Source organism: Scomber japonicus, chromosome 14 (assembly GCF_027409825.1).
Source record: "Scomber japonicus isolate fScoJap1 chromosome 14, fScoJap1.pri, whole genome shotgun sequence".
In the NCBI taxonomy this organism is placed as follows: Eukaryota; Metazoa; Chordata; class Actinopteri; order Scombriformes; family Scombridae; genus Scomber; species Scomber japonicus.
Window position 1 is genome coordinate 23,233,231 of NC_070591.1, and position 18,923 is coordinate 23,252,153.

Sequence of the window (18,923 nt, forward strand, 5' to 3'; positions counted from 1 at the left end):
CTTTACCTCTTCTCACTGATAGGAAGACTCTCAAACACAAGACTAAACTACAGGAAGGCACTCTGCCTCACATAGAGAGATCAATGTGCCTCTATCAATACTAATAGTAGACAAAAGACATCTGGTAATGAGCTTTGGCAGTTTGAAACGGCATGTTAACTAAATCCGTGTAAAATGGGACTTCTCAGTTTACACTCTACACATATACACACAAATACATACACCATTACCAACCAAGAATCAATTTCCCATTGAGGTGTTAGCCTAAGACCCAGTGAAAATCCAGATAGCATATGAGCCAACAGTGTGAGTAAACAAAATCTAATCTAATGTAAAAAGTAAACGCATGTTGGTAAAGCCCACAGAACAATCTCTGGAACAGCCTATAGAGCAAACAAGCTGTACTCTATATAAATAGGGTTTCTGTAGGGCAGTGGCATCTACCTGGAGATAACTGTGACACGTTTACTGTCATACAGAATAACCACCATCCTTGCTCAAATATCATATCAAATGACAAAAATGTGTTCCTCAAAGCACAGAGAACCTATTATCCACTCATTTTCAATCTGTAATTACTCTGAGAAATGTGGGTGTGTTCAACACGGTCTACCAGGGAGAATGCGAGAGGCCTCTCCCAAACTCCCCTTTCCCTGGGCTTCTAAAGTCTAGCATGTCCATTCTGCTTGTCCAGAGCCAAGATGTTTGGTGGGAAAAGTTCCCTCTGTTCATCTCTCTAAAAACATAAATAAATCACATCACTATGAGCTAATCATGAAGTCTCAAGTAGCCTGGGTAAAAAAAAAAAATATGAGGGGGCTGGTGGGGACTGACAGTTGGAAATTGGCCTCTGCAGCTGAGATTTGAAGAAATGGCTTGGATTTATGTTGGCAGAAGACATGGGATAAGCTCCTCTCTGACATTTTCACTGGGTGCTATATACACATACATATGCACCCAACAAAGCACACAGCACATACATAAATACAATAACCCATAGAGATAACTCAGATACAAACACTTGCACTGAAGGGTCCAGGAATGTTAAAAGCTGTTGATGGCTCATTTGAAGTGCCAACAGCTGAGGCTGTTACGCTGTCCTTACTGCTGTCTGTTGGCGGAAGCCCCTGCGATTTCACACTGGCACCGGCTCAAACACCACCTCATACAAGACTCACAATCCCCCTCCCATACCATCTCACACATAGCACCACACTCCATCTGCCTATTCCTGGCCCAGACATCAGTACAACCCCGCCCGACACCTTTTCCTATATGCAACTACGTACATATGCACGTTTTCCAGCACATACACACGTCTCACGCCGGGATAACCAGCTTAATTCTGCTCTCGAATAACATAATGCTGAACACATATACACACGGATGCAAATAGGTCCTCTACTGAAACAGATACACACAGAAAACCAACTTCCACTCCCTACACAGACAGTCTGAAAGTCCTGCGCGGATTAGCAGGTTAGCGTTTGACCTGCCTGCAGAACAGACGACCCCAATACTTAAAACCCGCCCTGAGGTTTGCTGGGCTTCCCTCCCTAAGCCTATAGTCTGTCCTCCCCTTTTATTGGCTCCTGCCTGCCTGCTCACTTCTCACAGTCACAGTCTCCACCTTTACGGTTCTGCTGCCTCCCGCGCATGGGACAATGAAAAGACCAAGAATCTCATTACACTCACTTAAGACCTTTAATAGGACTAGAGCACATGAACTGTGCAGGCCTGTTTGAGGCACTGTACCTTTTCATGTTCAGAGAAGGGAAAAATTCTCCGATATGGTATGGAGTCATGTTCCACTGGTTACATTCTTCTTGGCAAAGCTGCAAGGGGCTTAATCATTTTTACATGCATATTTCACTGCTGAAATACTGATAGTCCCCTTGTTCACACAGTGGAGAAAGTGCATGCGCTTAAGTGTGTGTGTGGAGCCTCAGTCTGTGATCTCCATCATTAGAGATGTCTGTCTCTCCTCAGTCTGTCATGGGGAATATGAGTCAGGCTCTTCAGTAACCTTACACTGTCAGCCTGTTCACACCTAGCCCAGGGGGAGGATACAGTATATCTCTCCAACACACTGTCGCTCCTTCTGATTCTCACTGGTTCTGACGTGTGCGTGAGCGCCTGTGTGCTCCCATGCACGCACACATGCGTGCAAATCCATATTAACCAGTACACCTACCCGTATTTACAGCCTGGATACCGACAGAATGCCAAACGTTCAATAAAATATACACATGCACCTTTGCAAAAAAGCGAATGCACACACAGATGCACGCACACAAATGAATATACAGTTTTAGTGGGGGAGAAGACTAAAGTAGAGGGGAGTAGCGTGAGAGGCAGAGCTGCAGCCACAGGACAAACTTTATGGGGCCGACTGCCCTGTAATCCCACTCTCACAGTCAGGCCTGCCCTGCTGAGTGAGCCCAGTTTAACTGCTACCTGTGACAAACCTGTCTGCCTTACAACACGCAGCTGGGGGTTCCTCTGAAGCTAAGCTTACAGTGCTTCAAAGGCATGTGCGTGGGTGGCTGGGGGAATGTGTTCCCATTGAATAAACAGGGATGAATTGAATTGGCTTACTCACACTGACATATTTTTGATTTCTCACTCTTGTATGTGGACTGTAATGTGTCAAGGCAACTGTTTTTGATGTCATCCTGCTAACTGCACGTACATATAAACACAGGTGTGGGTAACAAACATTAAGTTATATTAATGGTCTAAGACGTGCCAAGTTAAACACTGCTACACAATATAAAGACTCCTATCAGCTCTTGCCTCCACAGGTCACACCCTGGGCGTAGAGAGCCACCGTGTCCCAACTAGTTCTGTTGTCTTTCCACCCACACTCGCCCAATAAAGGTAGCCATGAAATATTTTTCAGAATGTTTTGCAACTCCATTCCCACCTCAATGGCCCACCTCCATGTGCAGAACCATATCTCTGCAAAGAGGTCCAAGTGAATAAATAATGGTTTTGAGTTCATAGCCAAAATAAACCCTCTCACTTATTCAAGAGTTGATGATAGACACACCTAAGACAAGGAAAGGGAAGACAAAGATGACTACATTCCAGAGGAGTGAGCAACAGTGAAATCAAAACAATATAAATAGGACTTGTCCTCATTAACTTAAAACGATGTTATGCACTGTAATGGATTGTAAAGCAATAAAGGATATATCTTAAACACAGGCTATTTGGCTCTAGTTCAGTGTAATGAGGGTCACAGGATGGTGTGTTACCTCTCGCGATAAAGGCTGAAGCAGGTGCCAACTCCTTTTTCTGTTTGGGCAGTCTTCTATTGTGGAGGAACTCTGTGTACTGCTTAACCCTTTGGTCCACGGAATCTCGAACCAGAGCTGTGACGTCCTATAAACAGCATGAATATAATTCAGTATGGCAACATGTTGTTGAGCAACTGGGACAAAGTAGGTTGAGATTCCACTTTCAAAGTAAAGTACAGTCAAACAACAGGGCAGTAAGGGTATGCAGTGGAAGGCCATCAAGGCAACTCTGCAGGTGGTTAGGTGAAGAGATGGGAACAGTTAACAGTGTGCAACAATGAAAACCCCCAGGAAGAAAAGACAGAAGGCTCAAAGTCATTTTAGATTCCACGCTGTTGCTTTCTTTTTGAAAAGCCCTCCAGCAGAACAGAAGCCATATATTCACTCGCACACTTATTCACACGCACGCCCTTCTTCTCGTTGTGTCTGTACCTCGATGTGGTTCGTAGTAAACCAGCTGGTGTCCTCTTGGCCGCCCAGGGGCAGAACGTGGAGATCCACCAGCACAGCAAAGTTCCCACACTGTAACACAAAGAGGAAGGACAGCCACAGGTTGCTGAGGGGCATTGAGCTCACAGACAACAAAGGAAATCAGAGTGTGGGTGATTGACAGCGAGACAAACCACAACGACCCCCTATGTCCTCAAACATCACCCCAGGCCTCTCTCCTGCAGTCCCCTCCCTCCTGTTCCTCTGTCTAGCCATCTCACCACCAATCTCCTCACAAAAAAACTAGGGTCCTGTCTGTCTCCTTATATATCCCCTCTCACAGCATAAAAAGTATTTTCCTGTTCTATAAGTTTTGCTATACAGTCACTGTCTCAGGTCACAATAGGCTGCATACAAAGCCTGAAGATGTACCATATAAATGAGGATTATCCTAAATTGTAGCTAAGTGGTGATAAAACGCCACAGATCTACCCTAAAGCACTCCGTGTTTCTGCACTTTTGAGTGCTGTAGAAAGCTAAGTACAGGCCTGCAGAGTGGATTCCTGAGTCAATACGTCATTGTGTCAATGACAATAAGCTACAAGGGACAGGGAGGCCAGAAACGCCGCGGCTGGTTAAGTTGCTGTTACATCTTTCTCAAGCCAGCCTGATTATGGTTTACACATGAGTGCAAAAGCTGCCCACTGCAGAGAGCGAATGGATGTGGGTCTCGTGTGAACTTCGCCTCTCCCTGGACGACGAAGTAATGGACGGACTGAGACCACCCACAATATGACAAAGAGGAGCAACAAGTTCTGCCCTAAAATCCAAAGTGATGATGATGCATCAGAAGGCATTGAACTGAACAGGGCAGCAAAAATACACATAAAGAGTCACATAAAGACAAAACCAGGCACAGAGTGCAGAACTGGAAACGACTGTGTACAGAAGAGGTTATTCATTTAGTAAAAGGGAATACTTGTGCACACTAAAAGCTTTGTTTTGAGCCAGGCTTTTCCCCTGGGCTGAAGAATCACAGACAGGATGACTAAACTCTACAACCCAGACTTGAGGGGTGTTCCTACGGCCTTGCTCTCAGGGTGATGCGAGAGAATGAATTAACAGGGTGTGTAGGGGAAGGCCCCTGCCACTTAAGGTCCTAATTCTGGACACAAGCCTACACTCAAACTCCAAACTCTCTCCAGCTGTCCCCTCCTCTTCTTTAAAATGAACTGGGTTAGCTCCTTCCTCAAGGAGGTAAAGTGAGACTTCCATTCACAGTAAAAAAAGTGAAGTAAGACTCTTGTCAAGAGACATTAAAAGACTAAATAATGGAAATTTGGCTCTTAGCAAATCAAAGTGCCAATATTTTTCATATTTTTTTCCTCATAAGCGTTTTTTTCTTTTTGTTGTCTCTCTGTAGAAGCTGCTTCCTTACCTCTGCTTGCAGGTCAACTAGAGGAGAGGGCGCCCCCATATGACAGAAAGGTGAATTTTTCTAGTGCTTAATATCAACTGTGCTTTGCACTGTGTTTCTGCAGAGAGTGAAGTTCTTAAGCCCTAAAGTGCACCAACCTGCACTGAAGTATGTGTCATCATTAGTATTACCAAACCAATATAAAATTAATGCAGTTCCAAGTTTCTTATAAAGGCAGCTCATTAATCTGTGATCCTCTGACCTCGAACATGACAGAGTACCAAAATACCGAACACCAAAGATGTGACGGCCGCAAATGGAAAATTGTGAAATACTAAATAGTCACTGCGCAAACATGGTACTCTGCAAAGATACACAAAAGTTGTTAAACAAAAACATGCTTTCACAAAGACAAGAATACCGCAGACCAGAACAGAGCCACCTTTATGCGCTGGCTCCTCTTGTATAAAATGTGTGCATGTTTCCTGTCAGTATGAGCTCTTCCCTACAGATCAGTATTCTCTCCATCTCCTGGCCTTTGTCTCGCGGCGGTCCACGGATGACTGGTGGCCTCAGCTGACTGCTTCCAACAATTACCAGTGCGTGGGAAAGCCTGGCAACCGAGGGTCAGACCTTGTCAATCAAAACAGAGGGACGGACAAGTGGCTGAGTCCCACAGTGGTTTCTTGGGCTGGACTTGACACACGCTGGACTGGTTTTGGTAGCCTGCCTTCAGTTTCTGCCTTTTCAGAGCTAAGAATGGCTTCGCAGATTAGTGTAGCAACTCCGCCATTACATGCAAGTTACCATTTTTCCAGATATAATGACTCTGCAATAAATCCTGTGAACTTTGTTTTGCATTTTATTCACACTGTGTCACAGAGATATTATTTGTAAGGTTTAGGACATAGTTAGTGTGCTGTATATATTGCATTATATTAAAAAGGTGTTTCTAATGTTCTGTCCCCCTCATGCATGTAATCCTGACAAGGAGCACAAGATCAGTTTTCTAAGGTGCATGGCTTAAAATGACTTAATTTGATCAATATTTTGGAATGAAGAGAGCAGCACAGGGTTTAGAGTGCAGTCCTTATAGAGAGGCACAGCAGGGTGAATCCTCTAAAGTGGTTTCTGAGCTTCTGATTGAGTCTGTGTTTTGGGCTGAAAACCAGACATCTAGCAAGCCTTAGACTAACTTCCTTTATCACATTAGAGCAGCAGACAAGGCTCGACTGAGAACTGGACATTAATGATAAACATTGGTCTGCCCCTCACACAAAAACAGCATGTGATTCGCGGGGCTTCTCAGAAATGGGGGATGTCAGGAATGCAAACTAATGCAATCACACTAATGAGAAAACAATTAATTTGCCCAGCGAAACTTGAGGTTTAGCAGAGGGAGAGCCATTCCCCCTAAAGTGTCAATTTTTGAGTCCTGGCTGCAATGTTTAGGTGCAGCTACCAGAGCTGTTACAAAGGATATTTGTGTTGAGTGTGGCAGGTAGTGTCAGACTAGATGTGGAAGGACAAAAAAGGGAATAGAATCTAATTTTACACAAAGGATCTGACTACAATCACATCATGTGGTCTAAATTTGTCAAGTCGGAGCACAAAGAGTGACCAGTGAATCTCAAAGGTGAACTCTGCCATGAACTATGACCTCAATGTCCTCCCTCCTGCCCCCAAAAGCCCATCTACAGCCCCTCTTTAGTGAGACCTCTGCTAGTAACATAAGACTTAGTGGATGCCGTCTTACCGACGGGAGACATTGTCCTCTATTATTTTCCCAATCAATCTAGAAGACCCTTAAAAAACAGCCCTCTCAGCAAATACTACCACATGTCTTTCTCTATTACACCATCTCTACTGCATCATAAACAAGAAGCCCTAAAGAATTTTATTAACTTTGCATATTCATTTATCAACTTCATGTACTTTGCTTTGACACATTTAAGGCGATACGGAGCAACTGTTGTCGTTGCTGGAAAGAAAGGTTTGATAAATGGCCAAGTTCTAGAGGAAGTTACTCTTTTCATACAGGCTAAAGTGGGCCAGCACTGCTTTGTTCTGTCTTGCACAGGCTTTTTAGAGTTATGAACAGGAGCTGAAGGCTGAATGAGAAGCGGCAAGGAGTGCTACTTAATACCAAATCCTTTATTGTGCCATCTTTTGTGTGCTGTCACACAGTGAATGAATAGGACTCTTCCTGCAGGCTAAGCTCAACTTATTCTATCCTAATTCTTCCCACTCGCAATCTGATAACCTGCACGAAATAAAGGGTTCGGCAAAGACAAAAACATTATAAATATTTGAGACATAAGCGACCTAACGTCCAGAGCACAACATGAGACAATGCCGTCATACTTTCTGTCTGTAAACAAACAAATCCTGCCTCAAACCCACTGACGGCTCCTTTCCCTTTTCTGGTCTTCGGTGATCTGGTCTATATCACTCTCAGTTCCCAAAACACTCTCTACCTTCCCTTATCTCTCTCCCAGACCGGGCTCTCCATCCTCCCGCCTGTGCTTCTCCAAGTTGGGCACACGGCCCAAACTCTATGAGCAGCTTCACTCGCCTCCCCACCTCGCTGCCCTTTGCCATTGCTATCGCGCCGTATAAGAACCAGACCTTCTCGGACTGCACTTAGCTCAGAGGCTAACACTAACCAGCCACAGATGTTTACATTGGGAGAGAAGGGGCAGCAGATGCGGTCTCACTCAATAAAACTTGCATCTCTCCCATTCTCCCTTTGTCTCTCTCTCTTTTTAAAACTTTCTCCCTCACTTTCTGCAGTCTGCAAGAAACCCAGGGGAGCTCTTTAGATCTGTGGGTGTGACAGCTTTGCTCTCAGGCTTTATTTGCCTCATTCCCAGCTCTTTCTCTGCTGTGAGTTACCTGGGTTTCCCCTTAAGAAAAAAAAAAGAGAAAATCCTTTATTCCAACTTTTCAAACTGCCAGATACTTAGCGGTGATGCTTGATTATTACTGAGGTGAATGTCATTTACAGATAGTGCGTGGAAGTGTTTTTTGTGCAAAACTGCCTACATTCAGGTGAATGTTAGCACACCTGAGTCGTCTATTTGATGATAAAAAGAGACACAACCCAGCAGTGGAATTCCAGCAGCAAGAACAGACAGGAATATCTCCAGGTAACACTCAGCAAACAAAACTCAGGCACACATCCTTGAGAAATTGGTAAATAGACAGAAATAGCAAGCTGAGAAGTGTTTGGCTACATTAAGAAATTTTAATTCTGTTTGACAATATAGATAAATGCTGAAATGAAAGAGTTTTTTTCTTAAACTAATGTTTTAAACCCTTCTTTTCTCAGAGATTCCCCAAGTTGGAAAGTGTCAAAATGTTTCTAATCAGGCTACAATGACTTTGCACAGAGGCATGATGTGTGGTCTGATATGAGCTCATCTACAGAATGACAACAACATTAAACAGCGCATAAACCTCTGACATTAAACTGCTCTGTGGTACCTCAAACTTTTTATTCTTAAAAAACACTTTGGTCTGTGTATCAACCTACTACATTAGACGGTTAGAAGTCAGCAGTGCATATTGCTAATAGAAGGCAGATTGTGGGGCTCTGGAGCGGTAATGTCCTGGCAGACAGCAAGCGCTTCAGTGCATCAGTGTTTTAGCCTGCAGGCCCTTTTCGGGAGGTCTGAGAAGTGGCAGGTCACTATATAGACTAAGCCTATTAAAGAGGGAGCATACCAGCACCTCCTGCAGCTCCACAAACCGGGAGGGAGCCGCTTTGAAAACATTTGAGGAGAAAGGATCGTAAAACACACTGCTGAAGAGCCTACTAAACATGTGAATCTAAGAACATAACTCATCATTACTTCAATAATCCTTGCACTGTGCAACCGGCAAACACCGTTTGCAACATGTCTTTTTGAAAACAATGATTCATTCATTAAAAAACATGGCTGTAGTGGTGTTTGTTTTGCGAAAGAGGAGCCCAATGCAGCGCCTTGAATGCTATTGTTTGACCTGATCCCTTCTAGCATACTTGTTTGTGGTTAGTTGGTTAAGCATGGTAGAGGCTCTGTGCATTTTCTCAGGCAGAGTAACACAACAGTATCATTATGTGCCCAGTGGGAAGGAACCTTTCGTGAACCTCCAGGGTTTTACTCTCCCACAACCAGCTGGTGGGGTGGTGGGGTGGCCTGTATGCAGGCATGCATATGAAACAAATAAAGGGAGCCAATGCAATATCTGGTCAACTAGGCACACATGGCATTATGGAGGATGTGAGAGATCAGTGCAAATGTCTGAAGCCCTCGTTCAAAACTCTCAATAAATGAAACATCAACAAAAGAGAGATCATCGGCTTTCCCTGCACTTAACAAAAACATCTGATGTGCATTATTCCTGACAGAGCATCAGACTGAGGATGAACAGCTTGGCTTTTTAATAGAATGAGTTTCCTCTGTCCTGTATTGCTGCGTCCATTAACAAACAGCTCTCAGGGAGGCAGTCCATTTTGAGATTTGCAAAAGGTGACCAAGAAGCTGTTCTGAAGGATGAGCAATAACATCACAGTTGAAATATGTATCTTTACTTCCCTCTAGTGGTCACAGAGTTTACTGGTGAAGGGTAAACTCATTAAAAAAGCAACATAAAAGAGATTGCAAAACAATATTAATACTGTGTTCAATCTATAAATGTCAGAAAAGCAAAATATATGCCTTTGTTCCTACTTAATCTGAGGAACAATAGCTTTCCACTGGTGAAAAAGAGCTTTTCAGTGGTTTAACATAGACCAAAATAACATAAGTTAGTGTCTGTAGCAGGTTCCACTGTTTGGGAATGACGCAAATATAGTCATTTTATCATGAAAGCTGACAATAAAAGCTGAAAGGCTCTAATCAAAAGCAGATTTGATTAGTACCTTGTGTGTACTTTATGTGGGAAAAAATGTTGCTTCCTCGACGAAATGACAGTAGGAATGACGCTTTGTGGTCAGAGAAACATCCAAAAGCTTCTTTGCTTAAAAAACAATAGATTTTCCAACATCTAAAAAATTTTCACAAGAGACTTAAGAATATGATTGTGTCCAGATGAGGACCTTTTACTTTTGGTCAGCAGTTTTTATCATGACTGGACCTTAGATCTCACTTTGTTAAAAGTGTTTATGCCGAACTGTACACACACAATATTCCAATAAATAACTTTAAACTTTTACTTTACCAGGTAACATAAATATTCAAAAATCCTAAAGCCATCATTTTTCATCAAGTACTGTATCATCAGTACTTTCAAGTACTGTGTGCATATACCAATACACATGTATATACATTGTGTAAATTATTATTGTTTCAATTGAATATGTAATTCTAACCTTACCATAGAAATATCCACCTGACTTGCCCTAATGTACAGTGTATTATAGCATATTAACATAATTGAACAATGTAGACTCAGCACATAATGTATTATAATTATACTTATGGTTATATTTCTATCCCTAGTCCCTGCTCTGTTTTATATATGGGTTAGTCTATGTGGTTATTGTATATCATTTAACCTTTAATTGTGTTTGTTTCTTTTATCTACCGCATTGTTTTTGTATTTTGATTTATGTCAAGTGGCTGTGACACAAAGTACTCACTGTGAACTCAATAGTTATAGGCTACAGAACTTGCCCTAAACAGAAATACATGAAATATAAATGTTGAGTTAAACATAAACACTAAGTGTAATGTCTCTCTTGAAATTTAAAGATTTCTCTAAAAGTATTTAAGCTTTTATGTGTCCTCTATGCATGTTATCTATGTAATGTATTTTCAGTATTCATTCAAATGGGTTCACAAAACGATGATCCAGCTTTTTAAACTAGTTTTGTTTTTTCAGAAGTTGCTACACACAAATGTTGAACACTTAATATAAAAACAACAATATTTAATATAACATATTATATAAAGTATATTACATACAGAAGTGCATACTGTCCATTTACACTTACCTTAATGACAAATTTGAGAGGCGCCATTGTATTGAACACAGCAATCAGTCAGTATCACCTGAAACAAGTGTATTGTCATGGATTACAACATACAGTGTATACTAGTATTACATATGTTTAGGTATAGTCTATGTATTACACACAGTAGCCTAATAGGCTAACAAAACGCTCCAGTAATCATGCATTGTGGACAACATGTAAAACTGGGACGCTATAAATTAACCACCTTCCTTACAAAATAATACTAACTAGACACTTCGTGAGTGTCTATGATGCGCCAGCTAACCTTAGTAAATTATTATGGTCCTTGGTTTCTTAGATATAAATGTATTATACTTCTCAACCTTAAAAACACGACTTCTGCTTTTTACTGAAAAGCTCACCAGACGAATAATGACCGCTAAATCACCATTGCTACAACGTTAAACTGTCATTAGCAAATGACACATAATGCTACACATATGTAATAACCATGTGTGTTTGTTACAACGCTGTGTAACATTAACATTAAAAGTTCATACCGCCAACAGTTTTGAATGTTTGTCAAACGACGACTGGGCTGCGGGAGTTGACGTCACACTTCATTTGTAGTCCTATTTGTAGTCCTACAACACCGAAGCCAGCGGCAGTGGGAGCTATTCGGCGGATTTCTTTATATTCCTCGGAAATACTGAGAAAGGAAGGGAAAGCGACTATTATGAAGCGGGCTGGCGGAGCTATGGGTTTTTAAATTGACAGCAGTAATTTCTAAACACTTTTTTTTTTTGTCGAATAGGAGCTAACGCTATGGACGCTACCATGGAAACGAGTGGCATATTTTAAAAAGCCTGTATTAATATCGACATTATATGTTGTCAAACTGTATCCAGATATTTTTTTATTCACCGTACAGCAGTCACTTTCACCTGAATTAACTTCGTTTGCTTTTTTATTCTGCTACGACAAAGTGGTCACCCAAAATTAATTGAATTATGCTCAGGCAATGCGACCAGCTTCTGTAGTGACAGGCAACGGTGCCCTACAACATTGAATTTCGTTCAACAGTTGCACATGACATTTCTGACTCGTCTTACCTTCACTACACAAACTAAACTTACTGTCTGAGCGACTTCAGTAAGGAAAGGCTGTCAACAATGGTCCTAAGGTGAAACAGCAGCTGAAGCGATGTCTCGAGTCGAAAAGAAAGCTCCGTCTCTTTGCACGGATTTACCACTGGACAACACTGATATTTGTAACAAGCTTCAGATTCTGGAGCAGCTTCTGAGATCCTGTTTTGGTCCCACGGGTAGACTGAAACAAGTTCATAACAACATAGGAGGGCACGTTGTAACCACCTCATCTTCCTCAGTGCTGCTACCAGCTATTTCTTCGCCTCAACCTTTTATTAATCTGATAATAACCTCCATCCGCAACCACGTTTCTCGTTTCAGTGACTGTGGGTTGTTTGCTGCTATTCTTTGTTTGGCTCTTATTGAACAAGCAAAGCAAACTGGTGTCAGTGGAAATGTGGCTATCAGACTGAACAAGTACTTTCTGGGTTTGTGCACCAGTTACCTTCATCAAGAAGACTGTGGGTGTAAAATGAAGCTCGACTTCTGCAGCAGCCACAACTTGATTACATTAGCTCACAGTGTCATCTCCAGCAAACCAGCCAGTGTGCTTACAGAGCCAGAGGCACTTCACATCAGCAAGTTGGCAGTGCAAGCTTTTTTACTGACTGTTCCTTGTAATAGCCCAGGCATTGTAAGTCTTGGCAGGATAGTGACTGTCTCAGTTGAAGGTCAGTGTGTGCTGGACTCTGCAGTGTTTCCAGGCTTACTGGTGGAGTTATCTGATGTCTTTGGCATCTTCAAGGTGGAGAATCTGTCTTCTCATCCACTGCGTGTGGTATTGTTTAATGTATCTCTCGCTGGGGATCTTTCTGAGCTAGGAAATGGGACAATTGAGGTGCACTGTGGTACAGACACAGACTCTCAAATCCTGGACCAGCTCCTAGAGATTGGCAAACAGGTGGTTAAAGATGAAGTGAAGCTCTTTGTGTGCCAGAAGGTCATCCACCCAGTCTTGCAGCAATTTCTGAGGAGTCACGGTATCACAGTGATTGAGAGACTGGGCATCACTCTCATGGAGCCACTTACTCAGCTGACAGGTAGGCCTTTAAATGTAGGCAGGGAGCCTTTATCAGATTTTAACTCACAGAACTTTTTAAATTACACAAGATTTAATTGTAGGAACATATCTCAATATGTGTGTGTTATGCACAGTAGCTCCAGCAAAACATATATATGTATATAATGTTATATGTAGGGCTGAAAATAACATTTTATTATTGATTAATCATCCCATTAACTTCTCAAATAACTCTCTGAAAAATGGACGTTATCATTTCCCACAGCTCAACATGATGTATTCAAAGAGCTTGTTTTATTCCACCACATAGAAAAAATATTCAGTTAATTGTTGTAAATGACAAAGAAAAGCATCAAATCCTACATTAAAAAAACTGTATCCCGTGCTGTAAAACCCTGTTTCATCTCTGTCTACTTTAACAACTAGGTGCTCAACCTGTGGCCACATTACATACCACAATCCCACTCAAGGCCTATGGAAATGTGAGGGGTCTCAGTTTTAGGCAATTTGGATCCAAGACAATGCTGCATTTACTCCCTCCTGAGGAGTCAGTGATCTGCACCATGGTCCTCTGCCACAGGAATGAGACGATGTTAAATGAGTTGAAGGTAAGATAAAGTGAGAAATGTTGGAACTGTACTGGTGGCTTCAGAGGCTTTTAGATTCACTCCTTCCCACGCACAGATTTACACACAGGTTTTTAGTTGTATAGATTCAGTTTCTCCACAGCACATTTCATAAAAAGCACCCAAAAGACATAATCAGATATGTTTTTAAAATCAGTGTAAATCATGTAAGAATATATTTCTTCAGCCTGAAACATCCATTAATAGAAGGCAGATGTGATTCATGGACTTATGGGCTCATTTTTGTTTGTGGTTATTTCTGTAAAAGGTGGTGTGCCAGAAGACAGAACATGTGTTGCGGCTCGCCCTGAGGGAACCATATGCGCTACTTGGAGGTGGGTGCACTGAGACCCACCTAGCTGCTCACATCAGACACAAGGTGAGATCCAATATTAAGTCTTGAACCAGTGAGCAGTACAAAAAAAATTGATTAATTTCACATATTTTAAGGAGAGCTTGTCTTACTCATGTTATATTTCATCCTAGATCATGAATGATGTCATTGACACAGCGTCAGTGTTGGGGTGCTCACAGACAGAGTACCTGCTCGGCATGAAGGCATTTTGCCGCTCTCTGGAGTCTGTAGCCACAGCACTGGAGCATGACGGTGGGAATTCTCTTATTGATCTGACTTATGCTCACCACTGGACTCTCCCTGCGGATGCGATACAAGAACACATGGAGGATAGCTTGGGCTGTTGTGGCTGTGGACTGGTGGAAAGTAGTCCAAATATGAAGTGGAGTTATTTGAACACTAAATATCCAGAGTTCTTACCTGCGCCTTTGTCTAGAGACACGGCCGTGCTACCGCGTGTGCTGGACTCCTTCACAGCTAAGCTCAATGCATTGCAGGTTGCTGTAGAAACTGCTAATATTGCTCTTGATATACGCTATATAATTCAAGATATGAACTAGCTGGTTTGTGATGATCATCTTGAAAGTGTTTTGTTTAATCATAGCATCATATTTGTACATATTTTCCTTTAGAGATATAAACTCACCCTTTTTCTTAATTTTGCGGCCTACTGGCTATAATATACGAGCCTTGTTCTCAGCTCAAATTTGGTATATGTGTTTACTCTTAGTTTGGTGTTTTGTTGGCAGGAAGCAACCTTTTGTCCACTGTCCAAAATTTAAAATTTAACTATCTCAGCAACAGTTCCAGCCAATAATATTTGTGTTTAGATGATCTACAGTGAGAAGTGTTTGTAAGAAAAAAGACATTTCATAAATCAAAATAATTCACCTTATTTATCAGACCAATTTTCTGTTGTAATTGCCTTTGGTCAACACTAGGAGGAGCTGCAAGGATGTTAAAGATTTGGGTTTGTTTTTGTTTGTATTTACCACCATAGTAGCAAACTAGCAAAACAATAAGAAAAAAAAACTATCAGCTCTTGGCTTGTGGTCATTTTCTACTTTTGTGACACTGTTACATCCAAAATGTTACCAGCCTAAACCTGCTGAATGGGAAGATACACTCACTCCTGAGAGCTGTAAAATACAGACTAACCTCAGGCAATTGGATGTTCCTCTGCCATGTTGCACACAGACATAACCATCTCATGAGATAGGACAATGAGCCCAGATTGTAACAAATTAATGTTTATTTATTTTCACAAAATCTCTTCCGATCAGAAACTGTTTATTCCATAGTTTCATTTGAAGCAGTGTGTTCAGAAAGAGTTGAACAGAGTTTGGTATAATGGTTAATGCTGAAATGTACCAGAAGTTGGGTAAGCATTCCTAGTTAACATTAAATTATGTGTTGAACTATATTTAGGTCCTGCAGTGGGTATCAGGCTTTGTTATTATAAATGTACTTAGCCCTATGACAGGCTACCCCATCGTCTACACTGACCTAATTTACCTTTAAGTGGCCTCTGATCCTACTCTCCCTAAACAAAGAGCAGATACTTGGCAGCTTGTGTATCTACCCTGCACCTGCTTAAGCTAACCAACAATGGCTGGCTCAAGTGGCAGTTTCATCTGAATGCTGCTCAGTTGTTTAGCCATCATCACTGTTTATCTAGTTACACCAGCAACACCCTCCACCTCCCTTGGTGTGAGAAATTTTCCATGCATGAATCATGTACTTTGACCTGTCTTAACAAAGAAAAATGAGCATGGTTTCAATATGAAGTTGTGTGTGAGTGTAAGAGTGCAGGAAAGTCTACATAGTAATGACCATCAAAATCAAACCAGATTCTTGTGCAGTAAATGAGTGGTATCTAAAAAATACAACAATAGTAGTGTCAAAACTGCCTTGTCTTCTGCTGTTAGGTCCACGGGGAACTCAGATGTTGTCTTCCCTTATAAGATGATAGCAATACCTTTTCTTAAAAGATGAATGGAATCAAAGCTTTTCGTAACTTAGGGTAGTCCTTGAATTTCTCCTGGTAAAACCTGTAACATTGGAGCAAAGGATAAAAGCTGTCAATCAGAAACGACATATGACTATGTCTGTGCATGTATTGCTTATTTATGCTTAAATATCAAAGGCACCTGTGATGGTAATATGCTCTTGGTCCAATGAAACAGAGGCTAAACACAGCAAATGAGAGTGTCGGAAGGGCCCAGGTAGCTATTGCATAGCCAAACCACTCCACAATCTCACCTAAGTAGTTGGCACCAGACACATATTCAAAAAGACCTCCTGCAGGAGATTAAAAAGACCACAGGTCAACACAATCAGGATGGATTTGAGTTCATCAATGTGCAATCTTTGTTTCTTACCTGTAGGAATCTTGTAAATGACTTCTCCTGGTTTCCTCAGGTTACGCAGAATATAGTCACTGTGTATATTAATGGCCATTCCCACGTAAAACAGCACTAAACCTAGATGAAAGTCTTAATTGTGTTTTACTGACTTCTCAAGAGACACATCTATAAAAAATGAAAGAATCAATATTACACCTACCAGTTTTATAGCGATAGTCAGCTGACCAGTCATCATCAAACTGAGCACAGTGCAGCAGGTAGTGTCCCTGCAGGAAACCATTCAGAGAGCAGAAGAAACCTGCTGCCACCATCACACTCAGCGGGAAAGGCTTTCCTCTGGTCCGTAGTGAATAGACAAATGTCCTGTGGTTGGTAAAGAAATAGTATATACAACAGGTAAAAAGATGAAAGCATAATCTTTGTGTTTTATCCATGCTGCTACATGCAAAAACAGTTGTATAATCAGGTGGAAAAAGGTGCCATTAAGCCCTCTTCTTCATGGGAGGTTCTCAGCATTCCTCAAAGAGCTTTATCCTCCAGATTATAACAGCACGAGATCTCCTTTTCAAAACTGCTTTTTTCACTCCATCTAAAAATGTATTTGTAATATTCATCTTGCACAGAGTGACTGAATACATGCATCTAGTACAGTACAATGTAAAGGTACAATGATAAAATATGCCTTTTAATAAGATGGTAATACCACATTTTTTTTACCAGAAGGATGCAAACATTATTATGGGAGTTCAACCTTTTGAATGATACAAAGAAAAGCTTGAATTAGGTTTAGTGTTTGTAAAATGTGCTCTATAAGATCTTAAAGTAATTAATGCAACATGATCCATGCTGAATACAGAAAGTCATAGAGTTCTCCTATAAGCACTCATTTCCTGTTCATACTGCAGGTATAACTGAGACTAACATGTATAAGACAAATAAATATGAGGAAAAACTACAAACTGTATCAAATCAGTGACAAATAACAAAGATTAAAATGAGTTATAGTTAAAATGAATCTGAAAATAGTCCTGCAGACAGTTATACAAGTCTATTTTGAATGAATGGGAGTGTGTTCGCCTACCTCAAAAGATACTGATCACTGCTGCACATCATAAAGTAAATCTTCACAATTCCCTTCACAGACACATCAAATGGCCACCACCAGCATCTGCCTCTGCTTTTACCTTTGAAAATAGTGCATGGAAAAGGTCCCAAGTAGCAGTGTCTTTCCCATGCTGGAGGGTCTGTATGAAGTGAGTGTCAGAAGCAGGGGGATGAAGAGAGCCGGCATCTCCTGGAGGAACCAGGCTAGTCTGGCTGGGACCATCCTAGTTGGAGGAGAGAGTTTCATGTGGCGCCCGTAGGAAGTCTGGAAACTCCTGTGATGGACCAGATGCACCAGTCCTGTCAGGATGAACCCACAGCTGAGATAGTTGATCAGGGTCCCATAGCAGTGCATCTCGAAGCAGTATTGGTGAGTGTTGCTATAATCTGTGCCTCTAATCTAAAGTGTGTGTGTAAAATTAAAGTGATGTAAACAGCAACTCTGACTCCTCCCAAAGGCAAAGAGAGATGTGTGTCAGCCAGCTGAAACATGAGTGTGTTCCTTTTTTCACAGCGTGGGTATAAACATTGCTAGAGGTGAGGTTATGATTATTCTTTTCCATCTTGGAAAGCACTGACATTAAAATGCTGAATTTCCCATAGCTACAACAGAATTGCACAAATCATTATAATCACCATGCAAGTCAGCTGCTAGAAATCTGTTTTGGTATGAAATCAACCAAAGTCCCTTGCTGACAACTTCCTCTGCCTGTCCATCCTGTTTACAGACACACAGCAACATCTGCACCAATCTGAAATGATGTAGCTCTGTTTATATTTCGAAGATTTTACCCAAGTGTGTGAGTAAATATGCTACTGACCAGATCTATTTATATGAAGCTTTGCCATTCCTAACCATTGGAATAAGTGTGAAGTTTAGCAATGAGATGCTTAAACAGAAGGACTGACTAAACCAAAACTTCACAGTGAAGTCAGTCCAGATTCAGCCACAAATGCTGAATCATTGAGGAAAGATGTCCACATGTTGTATACAACCACTACAAATTACATTTTGCAGTGTATTTGTTTTTTCAAAGGTCAAACCAATTTTGTATTTTTAGTACACACAGCACAGTATGAATACCTCAATAAGAAAATTAAAATGACCATTAACATCCAGCCAAACAGTGCCAGTCTAAAGCAGACAGTAACACACAGTTAAGACAAAATATCTTTAGTACTGTGGTTCATGATAAATTGATTTCTATGTCAAA

The 18,923-nt window shown here is 41.3% G+C and overlaps 3 protein-coding genes across 3 annotated transcripts in view; 1 reads left to right on the forward strand and 2 right to left on the reverse strand.

Moving 5' to 3' along the window:
* The window catches only part of slx4ip (SLX4 interacting protein), a 28,540-nt gene extending 20,791 nt beyond the window's left edge, over positions 1–7,749 (reverse strand). The window contains exons 1-4 of the mRNA XM_053332643.1: positions 7,626–7,749; positions 5,577–5,608; positions 3,735–3,824; positions 3,261–3,387 (exon numbers count right to left, since the gene is read on the reverse strand). Of these exons, the coding sequence (XP_053188618.1) occupies positions 3,261–3,387; positions 3,735–3,824; positions 5,577–5,608; positions 7,626–7,749 (373 nt within the window). The remainder of the gene's footprint in view (positions 1–3,260; positions 3,388–3,734; positions 3,825–5,576; positions 5,609–7,625) is intronic.
* Positions 7,750–12,202: 4,453 nt separating this feature from the next.
* On the forward strand, positions 12,203–15,023 carry mkks (MKKS centrosomal shuttling protein). Its single transcript, XM_053333093.1, has 4 exons — positions 12,203–13,277; positions 13,685–13,866; positions 14,153–14,263; positions 14,371–15,023. The coding sequence occupies exons 1-4, from the start codon at positions 12,293–12,295 to the stop codon at positions 14,797–14,799; spliced, it is 1,707 nt and encodes a 568-aa protein (XP_053189068.1). The 5' UTR covers positions 12,203–12,292; the 3' UTR covers positions 14,800–15,023.
* Positions 15,024–16,127: 1,104 nt separating this feature from the next.
* srd5a2b (steroid-5-alpha-reductase, alpha polypeptide 2b) lies at positions 16,128–18,064 on the reverse strand. The gene is made up of 5 exons (XM_053333085.1): positions 17,790–18,064; positions 16,805–16,968; positions 16,621–16,722; positions 16,390–16,540; positions 16,128–16,290 (listed from the first exon to the last, which is right to left on the reverse strand). Exons 1-5 carry the CDS (start codon positions 18,062–18,064, stop codon positions 16,224–16,226), a joined length of 759 nt encoding a protein of 252 aa, XP_053189060.1. The 3' UTR covers positions 16,128–16,223.
* Positions 18,065–18,923: the final 859 nt, after the last annotated feature.